A 15,439-nucleotide genomic window follows, 5' to 3' on the forward strand; every position below is an offset into this window, starting at 1 on the left:
ATGTGCTATAAATTTTACTACAAAATCTTTTAATTATACACCATTAATTACAAAAGAGGAAAAAAGTAATTTCATATTTTTAGATGGCAAAAACTCACTGAACATATTTTATTATATCAATTTAAAAAATTTATGCAGTAAAATTTGTAATAATGCTTCAAGTTTCTCGAACCACTTTGACGCCTCTTAATTACCTAGGAGCCATGGTCTAATCCTAAGGCTATGGCTTTTTTTTTTTTTTTCTCAAGGCTAAGCAGCCGGTTCGAGGTGGTAAATGAACGTGCATTTTTTAATAGCTAAAACTCATCTAGAAAAAAAAATTAGTTTAGGTTGGTTTATTTAGCAAATAAGTAAAGCTCAAGTTTAAACTCACTATTAAGCAAGTCAAGTTTAAACATAATAATATATATTCATAATTATAAACAAGCTTATGACTGTACACACACACATATATATTATGAGATTAAATTCAATAAGGACAAGTTGTAAAATATTATTAAGTAGCTCCCAAATATATTAAAGCTTGTTTGATAAGAAAATGAACTTTTAACACATAATTTACTACTTTGATGAGCTCAAGATTGACTTATAATTGAGATAAAATTAAATGACAAAAATAAAGGAGCGAATGACCCTAATAATCCAATTTGGGTCGGTACCATTTCTATTTCTTCCTTTTTGAGGGTGGCCCAGGAGGGCGAATGGGAAAAATGATGAGAGTGATGCGTTTGTTATAAATTTACTCATGGTTCTCTTAATATTTAATATTATTATTTTAAAAATGGTATTATAATGGAAAAAAAAAATACAAAATCCTCTCATCTTTTTTTCATCCTTCTCCTCCTTCCCATCCTCACAATTTTTCATCACTCCTGCTACATAAATTCATTACTTCCTCTGTCATTTCTCTTTTTACTTCTATGGAATATTATAGAAAATTCATTACTTCCTCTATCATTTCTCTTTCTACTTCTATAGATCAATAGATTTCACACAAATTTTTTCATCACTCTTGCTAAATACACCTTAAAGAAAATCATTACTTTATCAATCATTGCTCTTTCAACTTCTATGGATCAATAAATTCTATAACAACAAAATTTTAATCCCAAATTTTTGATCAATTATAAATTCTCAACAAATTATCAGGATCAATTGCATACATTCTTTGCATACATTCTTTTCAGTGATTCTATTTTATATAAAATCATACAATTTATTACTTTCTTAATTCACTTATCCTTTTTTACTACTACTACAATTTTTATTTTTTTTTTGGCCCTCCTCTACATTTTTTCATTTCCCCAACTTAAATCAACATACACTTTTTCACCGGTGCATTAGTTGCACTCTTCTAAACATAACTAAACTATTTCAAGTAATTTTTTCTCATCTTTTCATCAATAAGGATCACCCCTATCTTTATTCTCTAACCATATTTCATCATTTCAAATAATATCTTTCCATGTATTTGTACTTACCTATTTTTAGAACATGTACTTATTAACAACCTAATATTCAGTTCCAGGCATAAAGACAAATCTAGGTGAATCATTCATAGGTCAAAATTTCACAAATTACCACCAAATAATAGTAGTAGTAATAATAAAAGCCTTACTTCTATCTGCGCTCAATAGGAATATAATGCAAGAGAAAAAAAAAAATTTATAGACCAAAGAGAACCACACCAAGTCTAAAAGCTCAAGTTTGAAATTTGTTTACTTTCACTCATTTGAATTGCAAGTTACAACACCAATTTCTGGGTTCAAAATAGCTTTAAATGAATGCTGTCAGTATCAAGTACACAAATTTCAATTTGTTAATTTGTAATTAAATTACTGAACCAAACATTATTCCACAAAAAATGAAGTCTAAAAATAAATGTTAACTTCAACCCCCAAAAAGAAACCCTGCTGCCTGATCTTCATTTCCATCGACTAATTTAAGAGCTTGTATGACTGCTTCCCTTCCAAACCCTAGCTCAACAAGCTTTGCCACTTTGGCTTCAAAATCAGGTCCCTGCAGCCATATAAATCACATGAAATTCTCAGATCAATCAAATACAATTACTAAATCTTGTTCGTTAATCAATGTAACACCCATTGGTTAAAAAGACCAGATCGACAGGGTCAACTATCAATAAGATGGCAAACCGTGACAACTTGTCAGTCACGCTAATGGTTTAACCAATTTCAAATTACAGCACAGACTTTTTTTTCTTTTCCTACAAGGAAGCTAACAGAAAGCTGAGACAGTTCTTAATAACAAATTTACCAGGCTCATATCACCACGAGACCCTCCTGTTGGGACAATGTTGCTTCTATCTGTTGTTCCTGATGTCATCTAAAGAATAAAAAGCAATAAAAACAAAAATTACATAAAGCAAAATGGTATCTACTCATTACCAATATACATCACTAAAAAAGAAAACAAACAATGCATACATGGCACACGCTTTAGCTAGTCATGAGTAAATAAAATTCCAGGCACCACTTCCATTCAGAATAAAGACATTTGCATAGTAGATCTTGTAAATCCTTAGTCAAAAGTACATCATCAAGGAAAGTTTCTTTAGGACAAGCAAATTAATTAAAAGTATACTTACTGGGGTCCCAGAGCTGGATGCTTGCTTGGACAACCTTTCTTCATCAAGAAAGCGTGATGGGATGTCTTTTTCTGAAAACAATGCACAATTTAATTAGTTAATTTTCTATTTATCAAAATGGTTGTCCATAAAAGCTATTTAGATAATTGGTGAATTGCAAATAAAGCAATTCAGGCATAACTGCAGAAATTGTTCAATTATTGAACAGTAAGCACATGGAGAGATTAGAAGGCCAATCTTGCAAAAATGGTACAGAAACTTCTCCACCACCAACTCTCAAAACATTATCCTTTAAATCTAAAATGCAATGCGGACATTGACTAAGTCAGAAAAGAATAACAAACCTAAATAACATTAATTAGAACCAAGAAAATGAAAAGGTACATCAGATATTGGAAAGTGTATNGAGATTGACTTTTACAAGATCTACTATGCAAATGTCTTTATTCTGAATTGAACTGGTGCATGGAATTTTATATTCTCATGACTAACTAAAGGTGTGCCACGTATGCATTGTTTTGTTTTCTTTTTTAGTGTATTATATTTGCATGTGTGTAATTGAGTAGATACCATTTTGCTTTTGTAATTTTTGTTTTTATCGCTTGTTATTCTTTAGGTGACATCAGGAACAACAGATAGAAGCAAATTGTCCCAACAGGAGGGTCTCGTGGTGATAAAGCCAGGTAAATTTGTTATTAAGAACTGTCTAGCTTTCTGTTAGCTCTCCTGTAGGGAAAAAAAAAAAAGTCTGTGCTGTATTGTGAAATTGGTTAAACCATTGAGAAGTGATTGACTTTTTGGGATAAGGCTTGGTTTTTGCATTATCTTAACTGACAAGTTGTCATGGGCATCCAATACATTTAAGAAGCAAACACTAGCATCTCCAAACACACGAACACATTACCAACAATAAGCAGTGTAAAACTATTACTAGAAAGCTAAATATATTACCTTGATTGGAGCTACATGTATGTGACCCAATATCTCAGATTGACCAACTCCTTGAGCAATGCCCTTATAACGTTGATCCATAAGCCTCAACAATCTGGAAGACACCAAAGTCACAACAAGAGGCTTTCCCATTTCAAACTCTTCTCACGTTAAAACATGTAAGTTCTATATTTATAATAAACAGAACCACAGGATACTAGGAATTTGTTCAAACAATAACATTGTCCTTTCCATCAGTGTGAAGGGGGGCGCGCCGGCGGGGGGGAAGGGGGTGGGTGTGGAATCATGCCAACAACAAGAGAATTCATTTGAAGAGTAGGAAAACTGGTAAAGGATAAAAATAATAACTAGCAAGTGTATGAGGTGGTTTCATAACCACCTCCCCTCTCCCTGGTGCAACCCACAATCAACTTTCCCAAAGCCGCATATGTTTCATGAGACTATAAAGGTGATTACGTATGAGTGCACATATGTAATTGCACCCCAATACTTATAAATAGTGTAATGCCCATATCTACTGGTTTTGATATACTAAGTTATTAAACCATGTCAAATAGCTAGTAAAATGAAAAAATGATATTACAACTGACTGAATTAAACAACAGGCAATCGGATATAAAACAGTACATACCCACAACGCTCAGCTCAGGTGAAGAATGTCTATAACACAATATAATTGCAACAACAATTCAACAATGATAATACCCAAACAACTTGTGAACATGGAAATAAGAACAGAACGTCACTTGGGAATTTTATCAAACGACTTGTGTTCAAAAAAATGTTGCACTCCCTAGCAAAAAGATTTTGGGAGCCTGTCAGACAGCCGTACGACCATCCCAGCTGGGCAAGCCCAAGCTGAGAACGATCCTCTACAGTTTGATCCATCTAACAGAAGGATCAAGGCCGTTAATCACGCTCTGATCGCACGGCCATGGTTCATCAACCAGGTTTGGGGTCCTGTCTCCTTAGTGAGCAAGGATACAGAGGTACGATCCTATAGAACAGATCCTGTTCAAGTAAGGTCGTGACCAACGGTTCTGTTTTGCGTATTATAAAGTAAAGTTTTGCTTACTATCTGGTCGATATGGGACAAGCTCGTTTGGTTTATAGAATTGTACCGAGAATAATCTAATGATGCTAAAAATATTATAAATTTTACTACCAAATCTTTAAATTATACACCATTAATTATAAAAGAGGAAAAAATAATTTTATCTTAATTAGATGATTGAAAGTGCGTTTAGATACCGCTTATTTTGCTGAAAACTAAAAATAATAAAAAAAATATTTTTTAATTACTGTTTATTAATGGAAATATTATGCATTTGCCTTAATATACTGTTAATGTCTCATAAACAGTCGCTTTTTGGAAAAAAAAAAAAAAAAACGCAGACGCAATTTTATTATATAAATTTTAAAAAAAAAATTATATAGTGAAATTTGTAATAATGCTTCGTGTTCTAGGACCACTTTCGACGGCTCTTAATTACCTAGGAGCCATGGTCTGATCCTATGGCTATGGTTTTTTTTTTCAAGGCTAAGCAGCTGGGTTGGGTGGAGGTGGTAAATGAACATAGCTAGCATTTTTTAATAGCTAAAACTCGATTAGAAAAAGCTAGTTTTATATTGGTTTATTTAGCAATTAAGGTATAGACTCACTATTAAGCCAGTTAAGTTTACTTTAAACATAATAATATATTCATAAAAAATATTATCAGTATATAAATATACTTTTAAGTAGCTCCTAAATACATTAAAGTTTGTTAGATAGGTAAATGAATTTTTAAACATGTAGTTTAGTGATTTGATGAGCTCAAAATCAGCTTATATTTGAAATAAAATTATATGTCGGAAATAAGGGAGTGTAGGACTTGATAATCCAATTTGGGCCACCATTTTTACTTCTTCTTTTTGGGAGAGGCCCAGGAGGGTGAATGGAAGGAATGATGAAAAGTGATGTGCTGTTATTAATTTAATTGTTCTCTCAGGTCTGTTTAGACCTGTTTATTTTGCTGAAACTACTGTAAATAAAAGTAAAAGTTAGCTAAAATAGTATAATGAGACCCATAAATAGTATCAAAAAATGCAATATGACCCATGAATAGTAGCAAAAATAAGTTAAATAGTAAAATAAGCTGCCAAATATAATCCATCCAAAGGCAACCTTAATATTTAATATTATTGTCTTCAAAATAGTACTACGATAGAAAAAAAAAATACAAAAGCCTCTCATCTTTTTTTTTATCTTCCTTCTCCTTTCATCCTCACATTTTTCAACACTCTTACTACATATAAATTATTGAAAATTAGCTAAAATGTAAATTGCACCCTCTAAGTTTAGCTAAAATTCATTTAAATTTTTTAACTTTACTTTCGTTCAATTAAGTTCTCTAAGTTTCAAATTTATTTAATTCAAGCATTCTATCAAATTTTGTAAAAAAAAAAAAAAAAACAGGGACATTTTCATTCGTGTCCAAATCAACACTGAAACTACAGGGCTCATATTTTATTATATAATTTTTTTAAAAAAATTATATAGTAAAATTTGTAATAATGCTTCGTGTTCTAGGACCACTTTCGACGGCTCTTAATTACCTAGGAGCCATGGTCTGATCCTATGGCTATGGTTTTTTTTTTCAAGGCCAAGCAGCTGGGTGGAGGTGGTAAATGAACATAGCTAGCATTTTTTAATTGCTAAAACTCGATTAGAAAAAGCTAGTTTTATATTGGTTTATTTAGCAATTAAGGTATAGACTCACTATTAAGCCAGTTAAGTTTACTTTAAACATAATAATATATTCATAAAAAATATTATGAGTATATAAATATACTTTTAAGTAGCTCCTAAATACATTAAAGTTTGTTAGATAGGTAAATGAACTTTTAAACATGTAGTTTAGTGATTTGATGAGCTCAAAATCAGCTTATATTTGAAATAAAATTATATGTCGGAAATAAGGGAGTGTAGGACTTGATAATCCAATTTGGGCCACCATTTTTACTTCTTCTTTTTGGGAGAGGCCCAGGAGGGTGAATGGAAGAAATAATGAAAAGTGATGTGTTTGTTATTAATTTAATTGTTCTCTCAGGATCTGTTTAGATCCGTTTATTTTGCTGAAACTGAAAATTTTTTGCTGAAACTATTGTAAATAAAGGTAAAAATTAGCTAAAATAGTATAATGAGACCCATAAATAGTATCAAAAAGTGCAATATGACCCATGAATAGTAGCAAAAATAAGCTAAATAGTAAAATAAACTGCAAAATATAATCCATCCAAAGGCAACCTTAATATTTAATATTATTGTCTTCAAAATAGTACTACGATGGAAAAAAAATACAAAAGCCTCTCATCTTTTTTTTTATCTTCCTTCTCCTTTCATCCTCACATTTTTCATCACTCTTACTACATATAAATTATTAAAAATTAGCTAAAATGTAAATTGCACCATCTAAGTTTAGCTGAAATTCATTTAAGTTTTTTAACTTTACTTTCGTTCAATTAAGTTCTCTAAGTTTCAAATTTATTTAATTCAAGCATTCTATCAAATTTTGTAAATAAAAAAAAAAATTCCTTAAAAAGATATTATTTTCTCTCAAAAAAAATTAAAAAAAAATTATAGATTTTTTATGTAAGAATTTTTTTTCATTAGTTAATTGCATACTTAATGGCAACTTTTTTAACGAAATTGGACAAAAAGTATGAATTTAATAACTTTAAAACTTAGAGGACTCAAATTGAATTAAAATAAATTTCAATTAGACTTAGAATGTACACTTTGCATTTTAGCCTAGAAAATTCATTACTTACTCTGTCATTTCTATTTCAACTTCTATAGATCAATAGAATCTGCACACATTTTTTCATCACTCTTACTAAATACACCTTATAGAAAATCATTACTTTCTCTTTCATTGATCTTTCTACTTCTATTGATCAATAGATTCTACAACAACAAATTTTTAAGATCAACTATAAATTTTCAATAAATTATCTAAGTCAGCCACTTATATTCTTTTCAGTCATTCTATTTTATATAAAATTATACTTTACATTACTTTCTTAACTCAATTATCCTTTTTTTATCACTTCTACAAATATTATTTTTTGGCCTTCTACATTTTTTTTTTTTTCCCCAACTTAAATCAACCTACTTTTTTTACTAGTGCATTAATTGCACTCTTCTAAACATAACTGAACCATTTCAAGCAATTTTTTCTCATCTTTTCATCAATAAGGATCACCCCATCTTTATACTTTAAGCAAATTTCCTCATTTAAAATATTATATTTCTATGTACTTATCTATTTTTTAAACATGTACTTATTAACAGCCTAATATTCAATACCAGGCATAAAGATAAATCTATAGGTGAATCATTCATAGGTCATATTTTCACAAATTACCACCAAATAATAATAATAATAAAAGCCTTACTTCTATCTGCGCTCAATCTAAAAAGGCATATATTGCAAGGAAAAAATTATGAAATTATAGACTAAAGAGATCCACACCAAGTCTAAAAGCTCAAATTTGAAATTTGTTTACTTTCTCTCATTTGAATTGCAAGTTACACCACCAGTTTCAGGGTTCAAAATAACTTTAAAGGAATGCTATCAGTATAAAGTACACAAATTTCAATTTGTTAATTTGTAATTAAATTACTGAACCAAACATTATTCCAGAAAAAATGAAGTCTAAAAATAAATGTTAACTTCAACCCCCAAAAAGAAACCCTGCTGCCTGATCTTCATTTCCTTCGAATAATTTAAGAGCTTGTATGACTGCTTCCCTTCCAAACCCTAGCTCAACAAGCTTTGCCACTTTGGCTTCAAAATCAGGTCCCTGCAATCATAGAAATCACATGAAATCTTCAGATCAATCAAATACGATTACTAAATCTTGTTCGTTAATCATCGTAACACCCATTGGTTAAAAAGACCAGATCGACAGGGTCAACTATCAATAAGATGGCAAACCGGGACAACTTGTCAGTTAAGATAATGCAAAAACCAAGCCTTAGTCCCAAAAAGTCAATCACTTCTCAATGGTTTAACCAATTTCACAATACAGCACAGACTTTTTTTTTTTCCCTACACGGAGGCTAACAGAAAGCTGAGACAGTTCTTAATAACAAATTTACCTGGCTTATATCACCACGAGACCCTCCTGTTGGGACAATATTGCTTCTATCTGTTGTTCCTGATGTCACCTAAAGAATAACAAGCGATAAAAACAAAAATTACAGAAAGCAAAATGGTTTTAACTCATTGCCAATATACATCACTATGCAAATATATATACATAAAAAAGAAAACAAAACAATGCATACGTGGCACACACTTTAGTTAGTCATGAGAATATAAAATTCCATGCACCAGTTCAATTCAGAATAAAGACATTTGCATAGTAGATCTTGTAAATCCTTAGTCATAAGTACATCATCAATGAAAGTTCATTTGGGACAAGCAAATTGATTAAAAGTATACTTACTGGGGTCCCTGAACTGGATGCTTGCTTGGACAACCTTTCTTCATCAAGAAAGCGTGATGGGATGTCTTTTTCTGAAAACAATGCACAATTTAATTAGTTAATTTTCTATTTATCAAAAAGGTTGACCATAAAAGCTATTTAGATAAGTGGTGAGTTGTAAATAAAGCAATTCAGGCATAACTGCAGAAATTGGTCAATTATTGAACAGTAAGCAACTTTTATGCAATCAAGCACATGGAGAGATTAGAAGGCCAACCTTGCAAAAATGGTACAGAAACTTCTCCACCACCAACTCTCAAAACATTATCCTTTAAATCTATAATGCACTGTGGACATTGACTAAGTCAGAAAAGAATAACAAACCTAAATAACATCAATTAGAACCAAGAAAATGGAAAGGTACATCAGATATTAGACAGAGTATGCTACCTGGTGCTTCCGGAGCATATCCAGCCCAAAGAGGAATTCCATATTGGGAGAATCCAATACCGTGAATGAGCAAGGATAAAATATATTCCCAATCTACAGGAAGAAAGAATTAAACAAAAATAGCTACACTCAACATTTTTTTAATCAAGAAAACGATATGTATGTCACCAAAGTTTAATTCCCAAGAGAGTGCATTCAAATTTATCCTCAATGGAACACTTACTGTACTGCAGAATAGGAAATAGACTGCAGAGTCCAAAGTTTGCATGTACATAAGCAAATGCAGACACATAAGAGCAAGCATATGACCATCAAGAAATGAACACACACAAGGAGGCACAGAGACACACAGAGGTGGAGGCCTCCTTGTGACTAGAAGGAGATGCATGTCCAATTTTCTTGATCATTGTTTTGGAAAAAACATCTATAAGAAGAAAAATAAATACAGATTTATGGAGAGAGAGAGGGAGAGATGTCGACCACCTATGACAAAAAAATCCCATAACATGACATAAGATTGTTACTCACTTTGATGTTCGTATTTTCTCAATAAAAGATAAAGAAGTTTTGACTGTGATCTGTAATGTCTTTTCTTTTTGTCTCTTTTCTTGGATAAGTTTGATCTCTCATGTGCAGAATGTAACTTAATATAATGGAGGTACATGATACATCAAAACACAAGGGGGCAGTCCACATGGATATGTAAACAAGGGCATCCAATACATTTGAGAAGCAAACACTAGCATCTCCAAACACATGAAGACATTACCAACAATAAGCAGTGTAAAACTATTACTAGAAATCTAGATATATTACCTTGATTGGAGCTACATGTACGCGACCCAATATCTCAGATTGACCGACTCCTTGAGCAATGCCCTTATAACGTTGATCCATAAGCCTCAACAATCTGCAAGAGGCTTTCCCATTTCAAACTCTTCTCATGTTAAAACATGTAAGGTCTATATTTCTAATAAACAGAACTACAGGATACTAGGAATTTGTTCAAACAATAACATTGTCCTTTCCATCAGAGTGAGAGGAGGGGGGAGAGGGGGGGGGGATCATGCCAATAACAGGAGAATTTATTTGAAGAGTAGGTAAACTGGTAAAGGTTAAAAATAATAACTAGCAAGTGTATGAGGTGGTTTTATAACCACCTCCCCTCTCCCTGGTGCAATCCATAATCAACTTTCTCAAAGCTGCATATGTTTCATGAGACTATAAATGTGATTAGGTATGAGTGCACATATGTAATTGCTCCCAATACTTATAAATAGTGTAATACCCATATCTACCAGTTTTGATATTCTAAGTTATTAAACCATGTCAAATAGCAAGTAAAATGAAAAATGATATTACCACTGACTGAATTAAACAACAGGCAATCAGATATAAAACAGTACGTACCCACAACGCTCAGCACAACTTTTTGATATTATTGTTGATTGGGCTCCACTGTCAACAAATGCCTGAAACATGGTGAAAATTAGTTGGCAGACTGTATTTGATTAGTTCTCAATCAGCAGGGGCTGGAACTAACAATAAAATATAAAGAGGGATGCATAATTCAAAATGATGAGGATATTAATCTGGTTGCATATCATATGCCTGCACAAATCTCATTGAAATGTGTTTTTAAACCAGGGCAGTCCCGGTGTGTAAGATGTTTTATACAGAATCACAAAAGTGACACAAGAAACCCCATAAGCCCTTCAGTGATTTCATATTATGCTGAACTGAATAAGTTCTTCCTAAGATATTTTTCACCATCTAGTTGTTACCTTTAATGGGAAACCATTAACCTCCATGTCCACGTACAACATAACCTGATGCATAAGAAACTTTAAAATCAATACAAAAACAAATATGTCTATATATATATATATATATATAAATATGTATGCATGTATGTATGTAATAAAGAAACTTTAAAATCAATACAAAAACAAATATGTCTATATATATATATATATATATATATATATAAATATGTATGCATGTATGTATGTAATAGTGATAGCAGGGGTTGAAGATAAATAGAAAATACGTACCACCCTTGCAAAAGCTTCAGGGTTATGTTCCAAGGCAGCAGCCCAATTTTCATCAATTCCTTTCTGCAAATAATTTAGAAGTATTGTCAACACGAAGTACCCATATAATATATCTTCCTTCTTGGTGTGGAAAAAAAGATAATCGGAAAAAATCAATTTTATGATTGTATCAATAGTACTAAGATTATACTAAAAAAATAAAAATGATATATGCCACAACTATTAAAGGATGAAAGAAATTTCAGAGTTGCAAGTAATAAATTAGTTGGCGTAAACATTAATGAATAAGATTTTATGCAAATATTATGAATCATTATAGTAAACATTGTAAAAGAATCACTTTTTGACAGTCCAATATCATTTTCTATCATCAACAATCACATTCCTCATCAAAAATAAAATCAAAAAATCAAAATGCACGCTCCTATTCTGAGAATTTAATGAATTGATCCTACAAGGCAAAGATTTATAATCACAGTTTCTAGCATGTAGGGCCATGCCTACTATTGGTCACAGAAAATATAATGCGTACATACAAAAAAATCCAATGAAGAAACTTAAAATAACAAAAGAATCCAAAGGCATAAAAGTCTCTCAGTTATTACTTATTAATGCACACCAGTAAGTATTAACCAGTCCAAGGAATTTGTAGGAATGAAAAATTAGTTTCGAAGAGAAGTAACAGATGTTTCAAGATAGCAAAGCCACTTGCAAACATCATTATAAGATTAGAATCTTTGCACAATGAAAAAATAAATTACCATAGATTCTATAATTACAATGAACTTAAGATTTCAATGGAATGAAAAATACGCAGAAAATCAAGAGTACAAAGAAAGGTTCTTTCTTTCACTTTTTTTCCCCTCTATCCAATGCTAAACAACACCCAGACCTATGACCTACCCTGACCCAGCCTGCCTGTTGAACCCCTGAGCCAACGCATCAGGGAAAAAGGGCCTTCTATTGATACATCAATGCCACATATGACAAAGAAATAACACTGACCTGGCGAATAGCAGCTTCAATCTTTTTTTGCGCTTCAACATCAAAAGGATCTGCATAAAGAAGGGCCTATATCACACAATAACAAGAACGTGTATGTATCAGTTTCTCCATCTAATTATCGTTGTCAAATTAAATTATTTATGTAAGAAACTCAACGATTACAATTTAACTACATCTGATCAGTAAATGGTAAGTACGTAATTACACGCATATATTAGAGGCCAATATATTAGAACTTGAAAAGTACTTTATGTGGTAAAAACTTAGCACCATGACATAAGCTATAAAGGCCAAGGAAGAGAAAGAGTTAGAGCCACCAGATAAGCAACTTACAAGCTCCTCTTCTTGTTGACGTCGCAAATCAGATTTTTGGCGATGACGTTCTCGTAAAAGGTCTTGCAGTTTATTTAGATCATTTCCTAGAACAGCTTGTGCTAGTTCAGGATCATTCTGTAAATTCAACATAAATTTTAGATTGCTAGAAACTCACCAGTTAAGAAAATAAATCATAGAAATCAAGAATGGATTACAAACAATCCAATCATTTTTATTTTTATTTTCACATATAAGTTTATGCCAACTGCTACTGATTGGCATGGCATTTTCAGATAATAATCCAATTTTCAAAATCATCTCCCAAATAGGCCCTAGCGCAAGAACACCATGAGAGTACAGTAGTGCAAATAATAATAGAACCAACCTATTACTCAAGTAGTTAAGTTTCCAGACTTTATCTGATTCCAGACTTCTTCTTAAGAGAAAAACACTATTTACATGCTTCAAACCCCAATTTGAAATGCAAAGAATAACTTTGAAGAAAAAGACCACAGTGTTACCTGAAACAACTGAGCCATAAGATTAGAATCACTTCGAATATGCTGCTGGAAAGCTCCAGGGTTCACAGCAGACCCATCTGGATTGAAGCTCAAATTATTGGTAGGTGCACTGAGATAATTTCAAATAATAAGAGTCAGAATAAAACTTTAGATTCCTGTTTAGTACATAACAATTATTGAGATAAAATTACAAAAGTTATCTTAGTGTGCTTCATCATGAGACAGTGATTTGCTTTTACATGGGATCTAAAATGTGCATAGAGAATAAGTGGAACATTTTTAGGAAAAAAAAAACTCAATCTAACATCTCAAGTCACCATACTGTAATTTGCAGACTGGATTGCTGAGTATCAGCTCTACATAATCTTGGCATCCCTTAAATTCCTCATAATCATGGAAATCAAAACTAATTTTTCAGAGCACAAAAGATTGTGTCTGAAGTTATTCTATCAACCTATCAATCTATATCAAATAAGTAATGTTGAGACCATCAATCAGAAACACCCAACATGAATGAGGACCAGTCTGGGCTGCTAAATCATTAAAACACAATAACTCATATTATTTTCTCAATCAAAATAGGTCCTCGGCGGTTTTTTGTTCCCTCAACTTGAATAATTCACTCTTCCTCTCTAGTGAATTAATGATTGAAACAAAACTAATCTTTTAAAATTCTTATAAATTGTGAAAATCGTCATCTGGGTTTGCCCAACATTATAGCCTAATAGAGCAAAATAATGTACTATGAATAAATAAATCAGTACCTTGATGCAGCAGCAGAAATCATCATCACCAAATCTTCATCTTTCACACCCAATGCACTCAATTTCTCAAGATTCTTCATCTCCTTCCCATTATACAGCAGCTGCTGTTGCTGAAGAGGCACACTTGTCTGCCCACATACAAAGCCAAATCAAATTTAACGTTCATAAATCCATACTCAAATTTAACTTTCCAGACCTCAATACCCCGTTTCGTTTCTCAGACAACTAAGTACCAACTGACCCTAAATACATATAAAAATTTTAAATTTCACAATCAAAGTTTACAATCCAATAGTGTCAAACTCAAATTGAGCAAAAAATATTGATGAAGCAGAAGGAAATCTAGAAAGTAAAAGCTCAAAACTTCAATCTATTCCCTTCCCTACCTGAGTTACCCCACCAACCAAAACAGCACAAGAAAAAAACAAATTAAAGAGATCTCACCTCCACTTCAAGCAAAGCCTTCACATTCTCAACCTATTGAAACAAACCCAGATTTCAAAAAAGCCAAAAAAAGAGAGAAAAAACATTAGTATCCATCAAATTATTTACAACCACATATATATAAATATAAACACACATGTATGCATGCACGTATGTGAATAAAGATGGTGTTTTGGAAGAGTTACGGATTCATGAGGATCCACGTCAAGACTAATGATTTGCTCATCTGCAGTCATTACAGTGATTTTCATCTTCTTCTTCTTCTTTCACTTCTTCTTCTTCTCTTATCTGAATGGATCTGTGTCTCTGTCTCTCTTGAGTTTTTTTTTTTTTTTTTTTTTTTTTGAGGTGGGTGTTTTTATATGTAAACTTTGTTGGGTCTGGTTTGGTTACTTAGTCCACGAGGTTTCGTTTGAGGAAGTGTAATAGAATTCGAAGGTTTAGATTAGATAGAAGAGTCCAAAAAACCCAAACTTTGTGTTTAAGGGAAGAGATATAGGGATTCTCTGTGGTAGAGTGTATCTGCAGTCTGCTAGAGCTCGTGGACTTGACAGCATACGTGGCATGTCATGGGCCATTCATTACTGGGATTCACTATCAAGGCACAAGAGTGCATAGGAATAGTCGCTAAACAAGTGCAATGTATATTTATAATTTAATTAATATAAGTGTTGATGAATAAATTTTGAATTACAATAATTCACCTAATTTAATTAAAACTTGGGTAAATTATAAAGTTAGTCTGTATCCTTTACACCAAATGTCAATTTGGTCCTTAATCTTTTAATTGTGTTAATTTGATCCCTAACATTTTTAATGTTGTGTTAACTTAATCCCTGCCGTTATTCCTTGGAT

General features: G+C 32.0%; 1 protein-coding gene and 1 non-coding gene across 4 annotated transcripts; both read right to left on the reverse strand.

Moving 5' to 3' along the window:
• Positions 1 to 1,694: 1,694 nt before the first annotated feature.
• Positions 1,695 to 15,023, reverse strand: LOC112012964 (protein DNA-DAMAGE INDUCIBLE 1). Of its 3 annotated transcripts, none has more exons than XM_065777294.1 (15): positions 14,770 to 15,023; positions 14,585 to 14,617; positions 14,141 to 14,268; positions 13,377 to 13,485; positions 12,874 to 12,990; positions 12,541 to 12,606; positions 11,536 to 11,598; positions 11,266 to 11,310; positions 10,892 to 10,953; positions 10,298 to 10,391; positions 9,482 to 9,574; positions 9,309 to 9,378; positions 2,606 to 2,676; positions 2,275 to 2,343; positions 1,695 to 2,019 (listed from the first exon to the last, which is right to left on the reverse strand). In XM_065777294.1, the coding sequence occupies exons 1-15, from the start codon at positions 14,833 to 14,835 to the stop codon at positions 1,891 to 1,893; spliced, it is 1,215 nt and encodes a 404-aa protein (XP_065633366.1). In that variant the 5' UTR covers positions 14,836 to 15,023; the 3' UTR covers positions 1,695 to 1,890. The 3 variants fall into 3 exon arrangements, with proteins under 3 accessions (XP_065633366.1, XP_065633367.1, XP_065633365.1); XM_065777293.1 differs by lacking the exons at positions 1,695 to 2,019; positions 2,275 to 2,343; positions 2,606 to 2,676 and adding exons at positions 8,080 to 8,404; positions 8,703 to 8,771; positions 9,053 to 9,123 and having other exon boundaries at positions 14,770 to 15,016; XM_065777295.1 differs by lacking the exon at positions 2,275 to 2,343 and having other exon boundaries at positions 14,770 to 15,022.
• On the reverse strand, positions 4,369 to 4,585 carry LOC112012973 (small nucleolar RNA U3). Its single transcript, XR_002883053.1, has one exon. It is a non-coding gene; the product is annotated as a small nucleolar RNA U3 (small nucleolar RNA).
• Positions 15,024 to 15,439: the final 416 nt, after the last annotated feature.

Source organism: Quercus suber, unplaced genomic scaffold, assembly GCF_002906115.3.
Source record: "Quercus suber isolate HL8 unplaced genomic scaffold, Cork oak 2.0 scaffold_152, whole genome shotgun sequence".
In the NCBI taxonomy this organism is placed as follows: domain Eukaryota; kingdom Viridiplantae; phylum Streptophyta; class Magnoliopsida; order Fagales; family Fagaceae; genus Quercus; species Quercus suber.

Coding starts and splice junctions, on each gene's coding strand:
- LOC112012964 (XM_065777294.1), bottom strand. CDS start 14,835: ATGAAAATCACTGTAATGACTGCAGATGAGCAAATCATTAGTCTTGAC. Junction 12,607..12,873: donor GTCAACAAGAAGAGGAGCTT/GTAAGTTGCTTA, acceptor TGTGTGATATAG/GCCCTTCTTTATGCAGATCC. Junction 10,954..11,265: donor TTAATGGTTTCCCATTAAAG/GTAACAACTAGA, acceptor ACCATGTTTCAG/GCATTTGTTGACAGTGGAGC.